This window comes from Larimichthys crocea, chromosome XI (genome assembly GCF_000972845.2).
Source record: "Larimichthys crocea isolate SSNF chromosome XI, L_crocea_2.0, whole genome shotgun sequence".
Lineage (NCBI taxonomy): Eukaryota > Metazoa > Chordata > Actinopteri > Sciaenidae > Larimichthys > Larimichthys crocea.
In genome coordinates this window covers 16,821,936-16,839,731 of record NC_040021.1, presented here as the reverse complement: position 1 = coordinate 16,839,731, position 17,796 = coordinate 16,821,936, and the positions used below count along the sequence as shown (strand labels likewise).

Here is a 17,796-nt window from a genome sequence, read left to right as displayed (position 1 = left end):
TTATAAATAACACATTCCCACGCTGCTCCATGGTGGGCGGCATACATTTCCCGGCGTCCTTTGGAGCCGCAGTGGTCGGTTGTTTTTTTTCCTGCTCAGACGCGGCTAGTTTAAGTTGCCATAGCACGGCAGAGCTGAGGGGTTAGCTGCCGCTTAAGAAGCGAAAAACTAACGGCTGTCGTGTAATGTGTTTATTTCCTCTGCGTTATGCAGAGTTTTGTCATTTTTAACGTGTTTGTCACAAGGCTAAATGACTTAGCTCACGTTTGGTTAGCCAGCTAACGTTCACAGTAGATGCCACTTGTTGCTAGCCTGGAGGAGCGTCTCTCAAAACAATGCCGACCGCTGTGATTGATCGGGAAGAGGGCCGTTTGAAGGGCAGTGTGTCGCTGCTCAGGTAGCTTTCTGACTCCACGGTTTGTGAATTAATGTAACGATGACTAAGGTCACATTTCCGGTAGCTATGACAACAATATTTACCGTTAATAAAGTTCCAAAGCAGCCCAGTTTGTGCGTTAATCTGATTAACGTGACAGTTATCAGTTAGCGTCTTTTTCAGACGAAGCCCGAGCTGGTGACAAAATCGTCACATTTGCACAGTCAGACGTTTTTTTTTGTTTTTGTTTTTTTTCGTGGACCTTCTCAGTCCCAAACACGATGGATACATCCAGTGAGTCGGACACATACGACAGGACGCGGGGGCGTGAAGCCCACCGCAGACCTGCCCGGGACAGAGGCAGAGCCAGCGGGAGTGGAAGCGATGGGCGAACAGCAGACATCTCGGAGAAGATCAGCACACTGGCGAGCACTTTACAGGTACTCTGTCACACTGAGCATCCACACCACCTTTCATCCACATGCGTCTGTGTTTTGTATTCCCACCAAGACAAAGTCAAATGTTGCTGTGACCTTTAGAGTTTCCCTAAGTTGATTCACATCTTGCAGGAGCAGTGCAACAACTTTCCCTGTAAACCTGCCATACATTTTGGGTTTACATGTCTATTTATAACTTCAGTTGAATCATAAACTCATGTCAGTAATTGTTTACTAAAAGCTTCTTTTCTCTGGCAGGACACCAGTAGGAACCTGACCAAAGTAGACCGGATGCTGGGCCAGTACAGGGACCACACAGATGATCAGGCTGAAGCTATGGCGCTGGTCAGACATTTGTTCTATTAATTACGAGTTAATCATAATAGAAAAAAAAACGTTGGTCATCCCGTTACACAAAGAGCCATGTTAGATTAGATCTGTTTGAAAATGCACCAAAACACTGAGCTATTTTGATCAAAATGTATCTGTGTTAAGGGAAACATTTGGCAAAATGTAACTTTTCCCCACCAATAGTTGTAGGTAGGGATGCACCGATTGTTAAATCCTGGGACGATACCGATGTTTAAAATAACAACTTGGCCGATGGCCGATGTTTTTTCTTTTTGTTATTGATTCCCTCTGTGCCACGGAAACATTACTGAACTGTCTTAAAAGTCTTTCAGCTCTTCATCATACAAAACTGTTTTGCCTTGTTTCTCATGTACACAGTGCACTAGAACCAAGACAGTCTCACAGACGTTTGGATTTTTCTGTTGTAAATAACTTTGTTTACATTAAAACTATAAGTCTCTCAGTCTGTGACTTTTCCTATATATATGTGTTCGATGTCTTCCAAAGCTTACAACGTATTCAAATAAAACAGACTTGATTTCTGAGCATTTATACCTCGGATTTATACCTTCTCTCTGTCACATTTATTTTGACCTGTATATGTGAATCGGGTGCGAGTGAGCGAGAGACAGAGGAGACACCGGGCGTGCACGAGTATAAACTGAAACGGGCCGGTTAGAAATGAAAAGAGCAAAATCACAGAATACAGGATATGTCCAGGACACTCAGGACGTGAGTGAGGGAGGATCGGATGGTGGCTCAGGTAGCAATGAGGAAACTGTCACTGTAAGCTGCACATCTGTCAGCAGCTGTGCTCCATGCAGACACTTTATTTTGTAGGCTAAGGGCAGGCAGGGACGGCGTGCGTGAAGTGAGCTGAAGGTAGTGGGAGTGTCTGTAAGTTTAAGGGGCACGTCAGCCAGAGCTGTAGTGGGTGTGTGTGTGAGTGAGACTGCTGCCTGCTGAACAGAGGGTCGCAGGAAGAAGGATTTGAAGTGCCCGTGTTTTGGCTACAAAAACCCACCATGTAATCATTGACCACTGCCATCGGTGAAGGTCATCTTTATTTGCCGGCGGCCGATGGCAGTTAAGGAGGCGAACATCAGCCGATACCGATGTTCAGCCGATGCATCGTTGCATCCCTAGTTGTAGGAATGCTGCCTGTGTGTGTGGTGCCAGTTGTTTCACGGTCTTAAGTGCATATTCATAATATTTCAAGGACAATAACATACCAATCTGAGTGCCTAGTAATACCAAGTCACCTTTTAGTCCAATATTTTATAATCTATTAGGTGTTCATTAAATTTTTCTCACGTTTTAAACTTTTCCAGAAATGTTCATAGATTTGATTTATGTGTTTTGCTAGTTTGTCATTTATGTCTGCTTTTTTGTCTTCACCAGCTGAGAGAAAACCTGGAGGAGTCGATCAGTCAGCTGCAGACACAGAGGCTGGGCAGAGCCAATGGCACTCGGAGTGCTTCAGCTTCGGCCTCGCCCCTCCACACTAGCGACCTGGAAGCTGGCTCGGGATCAGGTATAGAGAAATAGAAAGGATTTTCCCTTACTTGTCTTTTCACTGTAGTCTTAGTTCTGGATTATTTGCAAAGAGGTTAAACATACCTGCTGATAACACAGAAATAGCACATGAAAATGACAACAAACACAAAAAATCCCACCTTAAAAATGTTGTGCACCTTTAACAAGTTTATACTGTTTGTGTTTAGTTAAATATTTTTTAAGTAACCAACCTACAGAAGGTCTGTTTCCTGCTTTAACACATTACAAAATACAGTATACCTGTTATTTCAGATGGCCAGCGTTTCTACCCTACTTCTCCACTGAGGGACTATACAGGCACTCAAGGAAGAAGAAGGAGGTCTCAGTCTGCCAGTGTTCGCTTCAAGGATGCTGGCATGACGGGAGAGGATGTAAGGAATGTAGACAGACCAGCCATCAATCAGTGCCACAAAAGAGTTTCCACAAGAGGGCACACTGAGTCAGCAACATAAATCTGAAAATTGTTACAGTAATGAGATTTCATTTAAATGAGCTATTGTTCATGTTAGTATTTTTCTTTACCGAGGCCTGTAGGCTGTTCAGGAGCATCTGTTTACTTGTTTGTGCTTTCCACAGTAGTCGTAATACATCTCTGAAAATGGTAACTATAGTCAACATTTGCTTTGCTTGTGTGTAATGTTTTGTATTCTGTATCTATCTGTGGCTGTCCCACATAGATTCACACTTTACACCAATCCTTGAGGGATCTACGTTGTGACCAGCTGAGACTGTCTGATGACCTGGATAGAGAAATCCTCAGGAGAAATAGGTACCAGAGACGGCAGGCAAAGCTTCACACACACAAACATCAATACAGTAATAATATGGCTTTTTTGTCTTTCGTTCCACATAGCTCACTGGTTGGAGCACAACAGAATTCACCGGTCATTGTTATTTTTTATGAGACAAGGTGAACTTTAGAGCTGAACTGAATCTCCAAATGGTGTTTTGTTAGCTGCCATAGTAACAAGTAGCCAAAACAGTCTCTACACTGTCCACAGAAAAATATTACATCAATATCTTTGCCAATTCTTCACTGCCAGAATTAAAAAGCTAGTAAAATGATAAAAACTGGTGACAGTGGACGTACACAGTAAAAAAATGCTGAATCTCAGATACTGGAATGAAGTCATTAATTTTGCATTGTAACCAGATAAATGAGTGTTTAAAGGCTACTCAACAAGATGAATTAAATGAAACACTACTTGACCTTCGTTTCCTCTGCCTGCATATCCTTAGATTGAGTTTGGAAGGATTCTTCGCTTTAACTCGAGTTTGGGTGTTTGGATAAGGCTTTAGAAATGTAGTCCACAGTGATTTAGTAATCCTCAGAAGAAGCAAGGGTCCAATTATACAGTCTCTTCTTCAGATCTGCCTCCAGATTCTACTTCTCTTCTCTTTTCTACACTAATTCTTGTAAAATATGTTTCTTACATTTTTCGTATCTACCTACTGCACATAACAAAGTTTGGCTCAAGCTTTGAAAACAAATGTGCGTGTTTTCAGGACTACGAAATCTCCTTGATGAGGGAGTGATAAAAGTGTCATTGGAAACTTAAACTTTAAGACGGAACCTGAAAGTCAAAAGGCAGCAGATCTTTCCCTCAACATGCATTAGAATTTGACATTTCCACGTTATTAAAAAATCTCTCCTCCCTGGTGCTGCTGACCAGACCAAATGGATCCACCACCATATTTCAACATCAGAAGCTGCATAATTATTTTTCGTGGTGTCACATTATGCATTCACCTTTTTGATCAATGGTGTCCTGGAGGAGGATTTTTCCATATGACAGAGAGCTCTGCTGTGTAAATATTTTCAGTCTGCTGGATTTTTGATTTTTTTTTTTTCCCCTTATAGGTCTGATATTGACACCAGGCGAGCGATGGAGGGCCTCACAGGCCACATGACAACTTCCCAAAGACAGTCTTCAGTGAGTTGTAGCTGTGTATTTTACCACTAGTACTTCAAGTATGCTCTCTAACTCTGTCCACTTCAGAATGAATGTGGTTGCATCCTGAATTGAATTTAAGGACATCCCATCATCGTTATTGATGAACGAAAGCTTCTGTATAAAGCAGTATGCAAATATTTATCTTCCCTGAGTAGAAATGGTAAAACCGTGTCCTCTTTTTCAAATGTCACGCCACTGAATATTTCAATATAATTTCCAGGCACATGGCTCCTCACTGCACTATCAATCCTTTGACAAATATGCTGCTCAAAATGACAGCCAACATGTTTAATAATTTTTATCTTGACGTGTCCACAGACGCGACAAGATAAAGGTGTTGCTTCCTGATTAGACAGGGAATCCTTGCATCGTAAATGTAATAATTCCAGCCAGCTCTAGAAGATATTTTTGTCACCCATCCTTTTAATTTCCTGTTGTCTCATTTATCATATTTCGCTGGCATTCCTGCACCGGTGATGTTTGCGTGACCTGAGACATCCTCCCGTCTCACTGTCTGCAGGTGTCGTCTCGTGTGGAGCGCCGTCTGCAGGAACTGGAGAGGGAGATGCACGCTGAGCAAAGTAGCGCGGGTAGAGAGAGAAGGCCAGATCAGCGGGCGGCCATGTCTGACGAGCTGCAGGAGGTGACGCTCTTCCCCATCATTCATCCGCTGTGATCCCGCCATCCCACACCCCTCTGTTGACAGTCTCATGTTCACTCGCATTCAAAGAGAACGGCAAGAAAAGAGTCACATAAGTTCAGTGGAGGGATGTGGACAGGACAAGAAGGAACATAGCAATACTTCATCTTTTACTTTATTTACCACACACACTCACATCGATATGATGTAAATATGTCAGATTTCATGTGCAGTCCCTGAGCAACAAACAAGTCATAAAAAAGCAGACGAGACAATGTACAAGACTATAGCAGACAAACAAGGCAACATTACACACCACCATATGGAATACAGATTTCAAATACACTAAAAAGGACACTGATTGACAGAGTGGGATAAACATATATGAAATATTATGCTGGTAAAGTATTATAGATTGGCAATTCTCTCAATTTACTGTGTTCCTGCCATGCAACGCTGTTTGCTTAATTGTCTGATACAGTCATCTCTTATCGACAGCTCGAGTGTACCTGCTTTTATTGCAGATGTCCTCATAAATTCAGTTAAAATTGAAGAAGTATTGTAGAAAATATTCTGGCATCCTCTTATTTTTTTCAAATTCTTAAACATCTTAAAATGTCACAGTGATGATTTGGCTTTTTGTCTAAAACTTTCAAAAGCTTGATTGGACATCATCTCAAAGGGCTAACAGGTGATTTTACACATCTGAGACCAAATATTTCAGTAATATGTCAAAAATCGTTTAATTCAAAACTCATTTTACTAATACAAAGAAGCATTCAATGAAATATTTACATGTGTTAAACAATAACATACGGAGAAATTTGGCTGATGCAGTAATGAGAAAGCGAGTCAGCAGGACTTTCCTACCCACACAGAATCAGCAGCAGCACTAAATGCCTGTTAGTTATTCTTTAGTAATAATACAGACCACTGACATTTACTCAATTTAATAATGCTCACACAAAAAAATCATAAGCTATTCTGACTGTCAGCTCTGGTACAGAACAGTTAAAATCAAAGCTTGATGGCGTTACAAATGAATGCTGAAACATTCTTAAGTGGTCTCTGCTGAGTAATTATTCCCTTACAAAACACAGAACCAAAACCACTAACTATAATTTGTGTGGTTACTAATCATGTACACAATTAGATACAGCATTTATTTCTGTGTTGTCCATCACATACCAGAAAGCTGAGAGCGTCTTACTCAAAGCTTTTTCTCTCTAATGTGCTGCCGTCCTCTCTCGTTAGTTAAAGCGGTTCACACTGTGTCGCCTCGCCATATTGCTCTGCTTTATGGGACTATAAAACACACCTAAGCAATTACTGTGCCGCAGCTCAAATGGTTGCTAAGCAAGTAATTGCTACTCTCCTGTATTTTGTGCCAATCATGTTTTTTAGGCGTACATTTGTCTTAAAGCATTAATAGCTGTGAGAGCTCTGTCATTAGGTGCACTTTAGTGTTGTAGACTAGCTAAATGCACTCAATTGACTCCCACAGTCACAGTGAAGTAACACATTTTGTATTATTGCTCTCTTACATTTTTACTTTCCATTTAGCCACACACATCATATATATTATATATCACCAGCATAATATTAGTTCATTTCTTTCTTTCTTCTTATTGGTATGGAGGACAGGGTTCTATATAATCTTATCACGGTCATGGAATTAGTACTTATTATTATTCTCTATATTATTATTATTCTTATTATTATTATTATTGTTTTCATCTCATGCATGTCATCCCTGCAGTTTATTAGCAGACCACAGAGGGGCACTGTGTAGCTGTATCCAGACTGCTAACCTTTTGTGAGCCAGACTTTTCAACACACTGTGATGATCGTAGCTACCAATTCATTTGCAACCAACTCCTCCGTAGTGCCCTAATGGGACACCAGCAGGGCCCGGGGCGATGGGAAATAATGCATTTGTCCAAAAATTAAGGGTAAATAAACACGCATGAGGAAATGAAGAGGAAAATAATCTCTTTTACTACAAAAGAACAGGAGGGGAGGGAGAGCAGAGGGCACATTTATTCCCCACCGATGAGCCCGCTGTGATGTGAATCAAATAGATGATGAGTCACTTGGGTAGATGTTATTGCTAGCAGCCGGTAATTCATCACCACAGCCTGCTCAGAATGAGTGGGATTGAGTGGGACCTAAGCTCTTAAACAAATCCACCATCCACCACGATGCCAGTATCTCGCACCAAGAAGACGAGATTGGAGCTGCTATGACGCAACAGCACCTTTCATGTTGCATTCTTACGCTTTTCTTACAATAATTCAAGCTGTGGCCTGTGTTTCGTAGACGTCAGCAGGACGCCAAGTTCAAACCCATGAGCGTGAGGAGGCCATGACAGGCAGGCTGCTGAAAGCAGAGAGGGAGAAGTTCAAGGTGAATATGTTCAGTCTTAAAACAATATCTTTGTATTAAAAAAAGTCAAAGCCTTAAAATGATTATGAACTTAGTTTTCTGAACGTTCATAATGTAATGTAACATAATGTAATGAAAATCAAATAGAGCCGCTCCCAGCACTCATAATTGTGCCTTAACTCAAATTGTATACATTGTAAATGTATAGACTGTAGATGCTGCATATATAATGATACTGTAGTTCGCAAACATTACTTAAGGCTCCTGCCACTGCCACATGAATTTCCAAACCATTTTCTCATAATGTGTTGTTCTGACATTGCTATTGTTGCACTCTCCTCAGATGGATCAGGAACTGGAGAGAGCTAGACGACTACTACAACAGTCTGAGGATAGTAGAGAGTCCCTTGTTCAACAGGTTTGTTTATGTCTATGTTTACTGTACCTGATTGCATATGCACGACTACAGTAAAGCTCAGGAGACAAAATAATAAACAGTGCAGAGTTTTCCAAAAGAACTTCAGTGTTGTTGTTGTTTTTTGCCCAAGGTCAGATGGTCAGATGTTCTTCTCTGTGTCTGTTTTACAATGGCCAATGATCCCCAGGTGGAGGACATGCGCGGTGAGCTGCTGAGGACAAAGAAGGAGAAGACTGAGCTTCAGAGAGCTCGGCTGGAGACTTTTCAGCCCATTGCTCAGCCACATGGCAGCCACACAGACGGGGAGGAGGGAAGAAGTGGACAGCGAGGGCCAGGTACTGAATATAGGTCTGGATAAACAGGTGTGAGGAATCCAGAGAGGATTTAGATGTAGGTTATGGGTGGATGGATGAGTTAAAAGATTGCCATGCCAACTCTGTAACCATAGAAATAGCTGACATTATGTCTTGTTATTTTTTACGTAAATCTTTTAGAGAAAATCTTGAGGCAGTACAAATACATTGCTAATTTCTCGATAGAAATATCTTTAAGAGTAAGAGAATGCAGGGCAGTGGGGAAAAAAGAGCCCCAACAAGAGTTAAGACAAATGAAGTATGTATGATCATCAAAGAGAAAAAGAGAAAATTTAAGAGTAGATTAGAGCAAAGTATTGAACATGTTAATTATCAATGACCCACTGTAGATTTGTTAAAAGATGGTCAAATGTATTATGATGACATGCCCAACTGTATTTAGTGTTTGTATATCAGCATCTTTGTTTATCGAGTCCTTCTTCATTCACGTCTTTTATCACTTCATTTATATTCTCTTCACATCTGTCAACTCTTGGTCTGCCCCAAGTGACCAAGTGAGGTGACTGACAGTGAGAAATGCTTATGAGCCTTGAATATAGCAGGTAAAAAGTCAAGTCATAATGGACTCTTAAATATACAGGTATGTTAAATATGTAGGTTTGTTTTGCCTATTTTTACAGTGGATACAATGTATTTCTTCTGCTCCCCAATCTGTCAGTCCATGTCACTATATTTTCAAATTTTCTCCACATGTAGAAAGCAATTACAACAAAACTTTAATATGTTCCTGTGTGTGTGTGTGTGTGTGTGTGTGTGTGTGTGTGTGTGTGTGTGTGTGTGTGTGTGTGTACATGTGCACAGATCGTCTGGAGAAAGAAGTGTCAGAGCTGCGAGCCCAGCTGCAAACAGCCTCAGTCCGTAGTGAAGTGGAAGAATTGAAAAGGGCTCTGGATCGCAAGGAGAAGGAGAGAATCCAACTCAGCTTACAGGTGGAGGTGTGTATCAAAGAAATTCCATCACAGTGAGTATTTATATAAAACATGAGCTTGTAACAATAGTGTTTCAGACAGCTCATTGCATGTCATTCCTTAGTAATCCAATTGGCTGTCTTTGCACCACACTCTCTAGAATAAATAGGAAACATTGAGGATCTCTCAGCTGAAGTGCATATGAACACTACACAAGCATGCTTTTGACTTTGCCGGCGCCGCCGTCTCCACCCTGAGCAGGGGTTATTTCAGTTTGTCGGGTGCCTCTCATCCGTGGTCGCATCCTCCGCCAACTCCATGCCGCTTGATCCTCTTAAAATCGTCAGATGAAGTGACAGTTGGAATAGGAGATCAGAAGTCAACCAGCAGTCATTTATCCTTTCTCAAACTGGTGCAATGTGTCACTTCCATCACTGTAACAGGACATAAAAAACATGCATTCCCTTGCTAAGCATTTGAGGCTATGGTTGGTATCAATAAAATGTTAGAAGAAATAGCTGAACTTTAAGCATTGGCATATTCCCCCAATCTTTGATGTTTCTTTCACTGAATATGTGTTAAAACTCCCACACTTCCCCCATAGCAGAGTAGGTGTTAGAAGATGAGGTGGGTGTTTGCATGTATCACCTGGGGGCGTCTTTTATGTTTTTTATGTCTAGATCAAAATAGACGTTGGAAATGTTTCATTTTTAACGGTAAATGAGCAAAAATGAAATATAATGAGGAAAATGGGGTGGAAGATTCAATTTCTCAGTGACTGAATTTATATACCGTCTAATAGGCCTATGCCTAATCAGTCTATGACTAATTACCCCTAACTGACAGTATAATTGAGTAAATACTCAAACTGCACCAGGCTAACCTTACTTTTCCCGTACTTTAGACTTCAACCAAGCTTGAAACTTCAAAGTGATTGTGATTTTGTTGTGGATATGAAGTTAATCCAGCGCAACTCTCCTTTCAGACAACTTTTCAGACCAGCCTTGCAGATAATCCAATTGTAGGCACCATGTAAACATAGTCTTAACCTCCTTTTGACCTGTCTGTCTTTGTCCCTTTCTTTGCCTGCCATCTCTTCTTAAAATTGCTAATATTTTTTCTTCTTTAAACTGTCTTTTTCTCCCTTTTCTCTAAACCCTCTGCACCACTGTGTCTCTCTTTCTCCCACCTTTCTGTATTTTTCTTCTTATTAGCAGTGGTAGTCACACAAACAAACACATGTCCTTGACCTTTCTCTTCTCTATACACCAGGAATTGTCTTCAGACCTGGCACGGCGGGAGCAACAGCAGCTACGAATGCTTGAACAGCTGAGGGAGATACAGGTATTTTAATGTTTGTTATTGAGTCACGCTGTTATTCATCAGTGAATAGGTAATTTAATTCAAACACTTGAGGTACTTTTTATAGTGGCAATTAAAATCGAAAGCATACAGTGTGTAGTAGCGTCTCATTCTGGGCCACAAGTTCACAGCATTAGAATGTAAAGAGTTGAAAAACCAGTGCAAGTGCTAGCAGTAACAAGGTACTTTCAGGATTAGGATTCATGGTTAAAAAACACTGATTCACATTATAAAGAAAAAAATATACACTTCATGTATAAATTCACTCTCATGCTTCCAGAGTCGAGGGCAAGCAGAGAGGAGGGAGACAGAGGCATTACTCCAGGAGAGCACGAGGACCAGAGATGAATTGAAAACCAGGGCCCAGGAGGCTGTGCGTCAGTGGAGGGCAAAGTGCAGGAGACTGCAGAAGGAGCTGGAGGAAGTGAGGACCCAGACTCAATTCCATACCGACAAGGCCTTGCAGGTTGGTTGAGGCAGATGCATTCATTACACAACTTTTGACACCACATCCCACAGCAGCAGCTGCGCCTAAGTAACTGCTGTTTATAAAGCTGCCAGTCTTTGCATATTGAAAAAAAAATCCATCTTAAACTCTCGAGCCTAGTGGACTGATCTGACTTATTCTGTCTTATTTCAACATATTGCTAGTGCAATGAGAGGAAACCGCGTTTGAAATGGAAGAAATTATCTCACTCTGTTTGCGTTAGAGGGCAATTCACCCATTTCACCCATGAAGATCAGTTTACCTGTCTCAAGGAGCGTTATTCAGCCTTTGAAAACAGTTGTATAATGTCTTCTGTGGCTTTGGATGGAACTTTCCAAGGTTTGAGGAATGTCATCACTAAACATTTTTGAACACAAAGCCTTTGTCACAGTCTGGAGGTTTGAGATTTGAAAGAAGTGTGCATTTAGGGAGCACAGACCTACCAACAAACCTAATAAAAGATGCTATTGAGTTGTATTATGGGAAATGTAGCAGGTACAGGTCCGAGAGAAGTTTAGGATATATCGACCTTGACTTTGACCATTCTTCTTTTAATCTTTACTCTTATGAGTCCCTTACATTTATGGAAGCGTTGGCACCCTTCACACTGACACTAAAAATACTGATATGCATTGTGTATGATGGCAGAGCCTCAGAGCAGCCAGCGTGAAATATGTACAAACACAATATGCATTGCACAAACTGTACAATAAACAATAGCAAAACTTTGATTTTGATTGTTGTCGTGCATTAGACTTAAACTAACACTGTCTCTGCGCACTAAAGTCAAAGCTGCCCTGTAGTCAGCTGCTTTCTTGTTCCTGTTGGCAAAGCTAATTCTTTTGGCTTATCTTTATAAACAAAGTGAAAGCTCAGGTCAGGTGTTGCACAGAATCCAGCTAAAGTTCACCAGACCACGGTAAATCTCACTGCAATTTACTGACTAGGTATCGCTTGGCACTGATGGACAACTGCAGCTCAAATATGAGTCCATGGTGCTTGTCAGTTCCCAGCACTCTGGCCAGTGCTGCAGCTGCAGCTGGCTGGGCTAGCGGCACTGTTAAACAACAACTGGCTGTCTTTGTTGCATTTTCTTAGCAGTGGAATCTGGCTCATGCACAGCTGATTTGACTTTGACAGGGTGTTCTAAAAGTAAGTAAAAGTAATCAATAATGTCTGTACTGAAATGCATTTCTCAACGCCAGACTAGACTGATTTGTAGTGACGCCCCAGGCAGTGAGAAGAAAAACAAAACTTACCTCAGCCAAACTCTCCCTGTAGTTCTGCATCCCATTCATGTCAGTGGATGGTGGAAGCAAACTAGGCTGCTACAACTGGCTACAGTGATAAACACAGTCTTGGCAAGTGTAGTGTACATTATGGACACACAACACCACTAGAATGTCTACTCCGTTACTTAGATGTTATATTTCAAATATTTTTAGCAGCTCTGTGTCTCGAAGCAGTCCTTCCTCCCTCCTTTTGTTGAATTACATTATGGAGGACATTCAAGATCTCAACGTTTGAGAGAAAATAAATCAACACCCTCCCATCACAGGGGAAATAGAGATGTTAAAATATTTATGAGTTTTTCTGGTCCAATACCTTCACGTCCTTTCAAAGTAGAAATTGACTGGAAAATCAGCACAAGCAGCACCTTCTGTACCTTTTAAATACAATGATTGGAAAAGAGACATAAATACATATGTATCATACAATGAAATCTGTATTGTGTGTCTGTACACATGAAGTAAACTGGTCTCAAACCAATATAAGGAGATTGCTATTTAGTACTACTGAATATGTATTCAAACATACCAATGCAAGTAATATGTATGTAATGAAAAATGGAGCTTTTTATTAATGTCCATATTCAACCCGAACAAAGCAAAGTAGTCCAATACTTATGCATGCTTTACTGTTCATTTAATTTCATACTTTATTTTATCTACATAGCAGGGCTTTGTATCAAAGCCAGATTAAAACTCTTGAATAATGTATTTTGAATTAACTTAATTATAATAGAACCAAACATCAAGTCAAGTATTCTGAGTACCATTACAAGGTATGTTACAGCAGTTGCGCTTAGTCGAATAATTAACGGCTGACTATTATTATCAGCTTGAAAGTCACCTCCCAGTGATTTGAATTCCATTTGAACTGAGTGAGTCACCTCCAAACTCACAGTCAGCAGCCTCGCGCCTCACAGACAGACAGACAGACTCCCACCTGGCATACTCGACGTGACGCGAATTAATTACAAAATCATTTCTGCCCCTTTAATGAATTAGGGGAGAGAATCAAGTGCTCAATTAAATGATTAGGTTCTGAGCTACAGCAAAGTCTTTGCAAATTCCAGTCAAAGCCAGAGTATTAGAAGCAATCTGCCTTGAACAGACCTGACCATTGTCCCTTATCAGGAAGCTGAGTGCTAGCATTTTCCTATCAGTGCAAGAGCTGGTACTGCATATGTTTCTCTCCCTCTGTCTCTCTGTCACTCTTTCTCTTGCTCTCATCATTATTGTTTGAGCTCCTTATTGTACACCATCTTCCGCCTCCTCTTTATTTGTCATTCTTCATTTCCCTACTCCTCTCCGTTTCCCTCCCCCCTCCATTTCCCCCTATTCTCTCTCTCTGTGTCTTTTTTTTTGCTCCTGTTCTTTCTTTCTCCCTCCAGGCAGCCAGGGAAAAGGAGAGCTCCCAGGCCCAGCTGAAGGCGCTGAGCCAGCAGACTGAGGCAGCCCGCAGGGAGCTCGCTGAAATCCTAGGCCGTTTGGCCCAGCGCGAAGAAGAGCTCCGCCGCAAGGACGTGGAGCTGTCCGAGACCCGCCAGCGCCAGTTGTCACTGGAGCAGGAAATCCAGGAGGTGTGGGGCTGAGCATCCAGAAATAGAAACTATCTTTCAAATCACAAGGGATACAAATGAAACGTCTTATAGAACCATAGATTGTGGGTCTTTTTCAGTGAATAATCAGCCTATCTGCAAATGTAGTCATTGATTGATCATTCAAAACCCTTTTAACTCACCTCTTCAAAAATAACAGGAGTCAGCACTGAGGTTGAATCAAACGTATCACACTACCTCTGTGACGCATGCTATTTGGGTGTCATGTAATGATGACCGCTTTTTTTGAAAGTAGTCAGGCAGCACTGAATGCTTGTTCAGTTGTCAGTTACAAATCCCAGTCTAACCACACACGGCTGAAATTTTGATTAAATTCTGTTGGCAGACCAGTTTGATTAGTTTAGTTTGATGGTGTTAAACTAATGAATGTGTTGCTCATCAAAAGAGCTTTTGTCAGATTCTAACAGCTCTCCTAACTGTAGGTTAGGGAGGCCTCAGCTGCTCTGGAGGAGGCGATTCGACGTCAGGTCCCTGTCAAGACAAGACTGGAGGAAGAGAACCAGAGGCTGCAAGAGCAAGCTGACACCCAAGCCCGTCTTCGTCAGAGGGACCAGGACACACAAGCCGAGCTCCAGGCTTCCTTAAAGCAGATGACTTCAGCCAATGCCCAGCTAGCCCAGCGTTTGACTGAGGAGGAGAGGTCCAAGAAGGAGCTCCAGAAGGGTACCTCAGAGTTACAGGCCAGGCTGACGGCAGTACAGGAGGAGCGGTCAGCTCTGGGGCAGCAGCTGCAGCTCGAGAGAGAGGTGCATCAGAAAGAGCTGCACAACATGAAGGCGATGATGGAGGACTGCAGGACAAAGAAGGATCGTGAAGTGCAGGAAAGGCTGATGCTCTGCCAACAGGAGCGAGATGAAATACAGATGCATCTGAAGAAGGTGAAGGTAAGCCCTTTTTAAAAAGTTGCTCCAAAGTAACGTACAAAACAAAAGGAATTACAATTAACATTTAGGAATTACACTCATTCACAGAGTTAGATCATACCACCCTGGCCTGGCAGCAAGAAATAATCCAGCACATCTACACTTCAGTTTTTCTACACATCAAACAAACAAGATATAACTTCAAAACTGGGAAACCCATCAGCATTTCAAATGCTGCTATGAATGACATGCAGAATCTATAAAATCTAATTAAAATCTAAATCCTTGTCATCAGTAATTAAAATGTATGCATGTAAGTCTGCCCTGCTCAGTGTGGCTGACTTCATCTCCTGTCAGTAATGCAGCTTAACAAGATGGATCCTGACACGTGCTGTGTGTTTTTATGTTGTGGCTGCGTTCACCCTGGATTGTTTTGTTCGCCTCTGCTTAATTATTGAGTATCCTTCCCCTGTCGATCAGCAGTGAATACCCTACAGTCCTTCTTGATCAGAGACCTTTTGTCAAGCGGACATTTTTTTATGATAGATCTGCTCCCATAAAATACACATACTTTTAATTAAGTGCTTTATATCATATGTTATATGCACCAAAAGCAAACTTTGAGACATTATGAGCTGCTCTCTACTGATTCCAGTCTTTATGCTAAGCTAAGCTAACCTTCTGCTGGCTTTCTCTATGTCTTTATCATACAAATTAATCTTCTCACCAAACTCTTGGCAAGAAAGTGAATAACTATTTCCTAGTATGTTTGACTATTCCTGCAAACATACCTTAAAGTGCTGAGCTCCGGATTGTATATCAGATGTGAAAAACTTCAAATTTGTCAAATCGTTTAAGATGTCAAGGTCATAAGCCGACCAAAAAGATTTTCTGTCTTTGCACTCAGGCATGGATCACACAGTGCCACACTCTAATTGACATTTAGAGCAGCACTGGCACAAACTTCAAATTCAGCACCGGGTAACATGCCTCAGCCACTAAACATCTGGCATATTTCCGACTCAGCGAGACACAGACAAAATTCTCATTTAGAGTAATTTTCTTCATTGGCCGGGGCTCTATCCTCTGAGTGTGGGTGAATCGAGGATAGCTGAGCTCTTAATGGTGTGTGGTGCCCCGTGGATCCTCATGGCCATTCCAAAGCTCCAAGCGTGCATATTTAAAACCCCTGATATCAGACCTCAGAAGTCTCATCAACGCAGCGCTGGTGATCGGGGACTCCACTTGACTTACTCCCCCAGCGCCCCATCCCTCCTTCCTCACTTCAATATCTCCAATGATGAGCCCTCATGGGTACATTGTTTCTTAAGGGGCATGGTCCTCGCTGATATGGTTGAGTTTAGACCATTAGCTGTGCTGAATGGCATTAATATCTGACATAGCTCATTGTAATGGTGTCATTTCCGAGCACAGTAAGGACAAGGGCGTTTGCTGGAATGTTTTTAAGTACTAGCCTACGGGTGCTGCATATGTCCCTAAGAAGCCCACCCAATATTCACACAGCATAGCCAGAAGCCTGTGTTACGATTCTGATACAGTCAACTGTCAAAAAAAAGCTTAAAATATTCTTATTTTCTTGTCCTTGTCCTCTCAGTCTTGATTTCTCCTTCACTCAGACTCCCTCTCTCTCTCTCTCTGCCTTAATCCCTCTCTTACTGCCTCCCTCCAGTTCTAATTTAGCATTTTCCATCTGTTTTTCCTTCTCTCCTCTCTCCCAGCAGTTCAGTTTTTCCGTTTTTTCTTTGTTTGTGTCACTCCTGTCGCTCCCAATTCTAAGTCACTGTTGTTCATTCCACTTTACTATATTTTGAGCTGTGTGTAATAATGTGATCATTGTAGATAGAAAGGATAATAACTGAGGCTGGATTTGCCTTCGTAAAGTTCAGCTCAGACTGAGACATGAATTAGGGACTTCTCTTGACCCAACACGATGTTCTGTGTGTGTCACAGTATGTCACGCCAGACCTCATTACGATTTCAACCTGGGTCTTGTAGACCTTTTACAAATAGTGTCTGGTGAATAGGACATGCTGCATGCAGGATCAACAAGGCAGCTTTTATGTCAATGAAATGGCAATGTATAAAAATGTATACACACTACTTACTCATACAAGTATATTTTATGGGCTTTGAAATCTCACAAATACAAACTGCTTTAAGTTAATATTGTTGCAGAAACTAAACCATCAGTCCTCGTTATCTCAAATTATTGCCTGTGTATCATGGCTGTAAACCCATCCACTCTCTACTAGGCAGATGCAGCGTCAGACAAGGAGCTGTGTGGGGCGCTGCGCATCAAGTTGGACAGGATGAAGGATGAGTGTGATAAGCTGGCAGCACAGCTGAGCACGAAAGACGAGGCACATGCGCGTCTCCAAAGAAAATGCCAGCTACTCAAACAGGAACTGGATGGCAAAGTAAGCCCTGCCTTCTTTTTGCCATCTTTTTTTTTTCTCCAAACACAGTGACTAATATCAAATGACGTGAAACTTCCAATAAATGCAGAGTATCCGTTTTCATATTGGTGAAATACATCTACGCTCAGCAGAAGTTTTTAAATATTTGTGCTGATTCTAATTAATCACGACAGACAAAGTCCAAGGACATTAAAAGAAAAAAAGTTGAAATGGTAAGACAAACTGTGCAGAAACGGGTAGCCAGTACAGTCCCAGTTTTAACAGAAGCACACTTATTTTACTTATTTTAACCTTTTATATAGCACATGAGGAGAAAACAAGACATTTGGCTATTCACACA

General features: G+C 41.5%; 1 protein-coding gene across 3 annotated transcripts in view; it reads left to right on the top strand.

Annotated features, from left to right (window-relative positions):
• Positions 1-81: 81 nt before the first annotated feature.
• Positions 82-17,796, top strand: part of cep128 (centrosomal protein 128) — a 36,959-nt gene continuing 19,244 nt past the window's right edge. Inside the window, exons 1-17 of one of the 3 annotated variants that reach the window (XM_027284352.1) lie at positions 83-397; positions 647-816; positions 1,072-1,158; positions 2,566-2,698; positions 2,974-3,092; positions 3,399-3,490; positions 4,583-4,655; positions 5,197-5,319; positions 7,636-7,722; positions 8,045-8,119; positions 8,307-8,454; positions 9,295-9,428; positions 10,674-10,745; positions 11,044-11,229; positions 13,928-14,116; positions 14,578-15,039; positions 17,292-17,456. In XM_027284352.1, coding sequence (XP_027140153.1) covers positions 658-816; positions 1,072-1,158; positions 2,566-2,698; positions 2,974-3,092; positions 3,399-3,490; positions 4,583-4,655; positions 5,197-5,319; positions 7,636-7,722; positions 8,045-8,119; positions 8,307-8,454; positions 9,295-9,428; positions 10,674-10,745; positions 11,044-11,229; positions 13,928-14,116; positions 14,578-15,039; positions 17,292-17,456 — 2,304 coding nt within the window. In that variant the 5' untranslated portion in view covers positions 83-397; positions 647-657. Of the gene's footprint in view, positions 817-1,071; positions 1,159-2,565; positions 2,699-2,973; positions 3,093-3,398; positions 3,491-4,582; positions 4,656-5,196; positions 5,320-7,635; positions 7,723-8,044; positions 8,120-8,306; positions 8,455-9,294; positions 9,429-10,673; positions 10,746-11,043; positions 11,230-13,927; positions 14,117-14,577; positions 15,040-17,291; positions 17,457-17,796 lie in introns of all 3 variants that reach the window. The other 2 variants (XM_019270458.2, XM_010756959.3) reach the window with 2 other exon arrangements.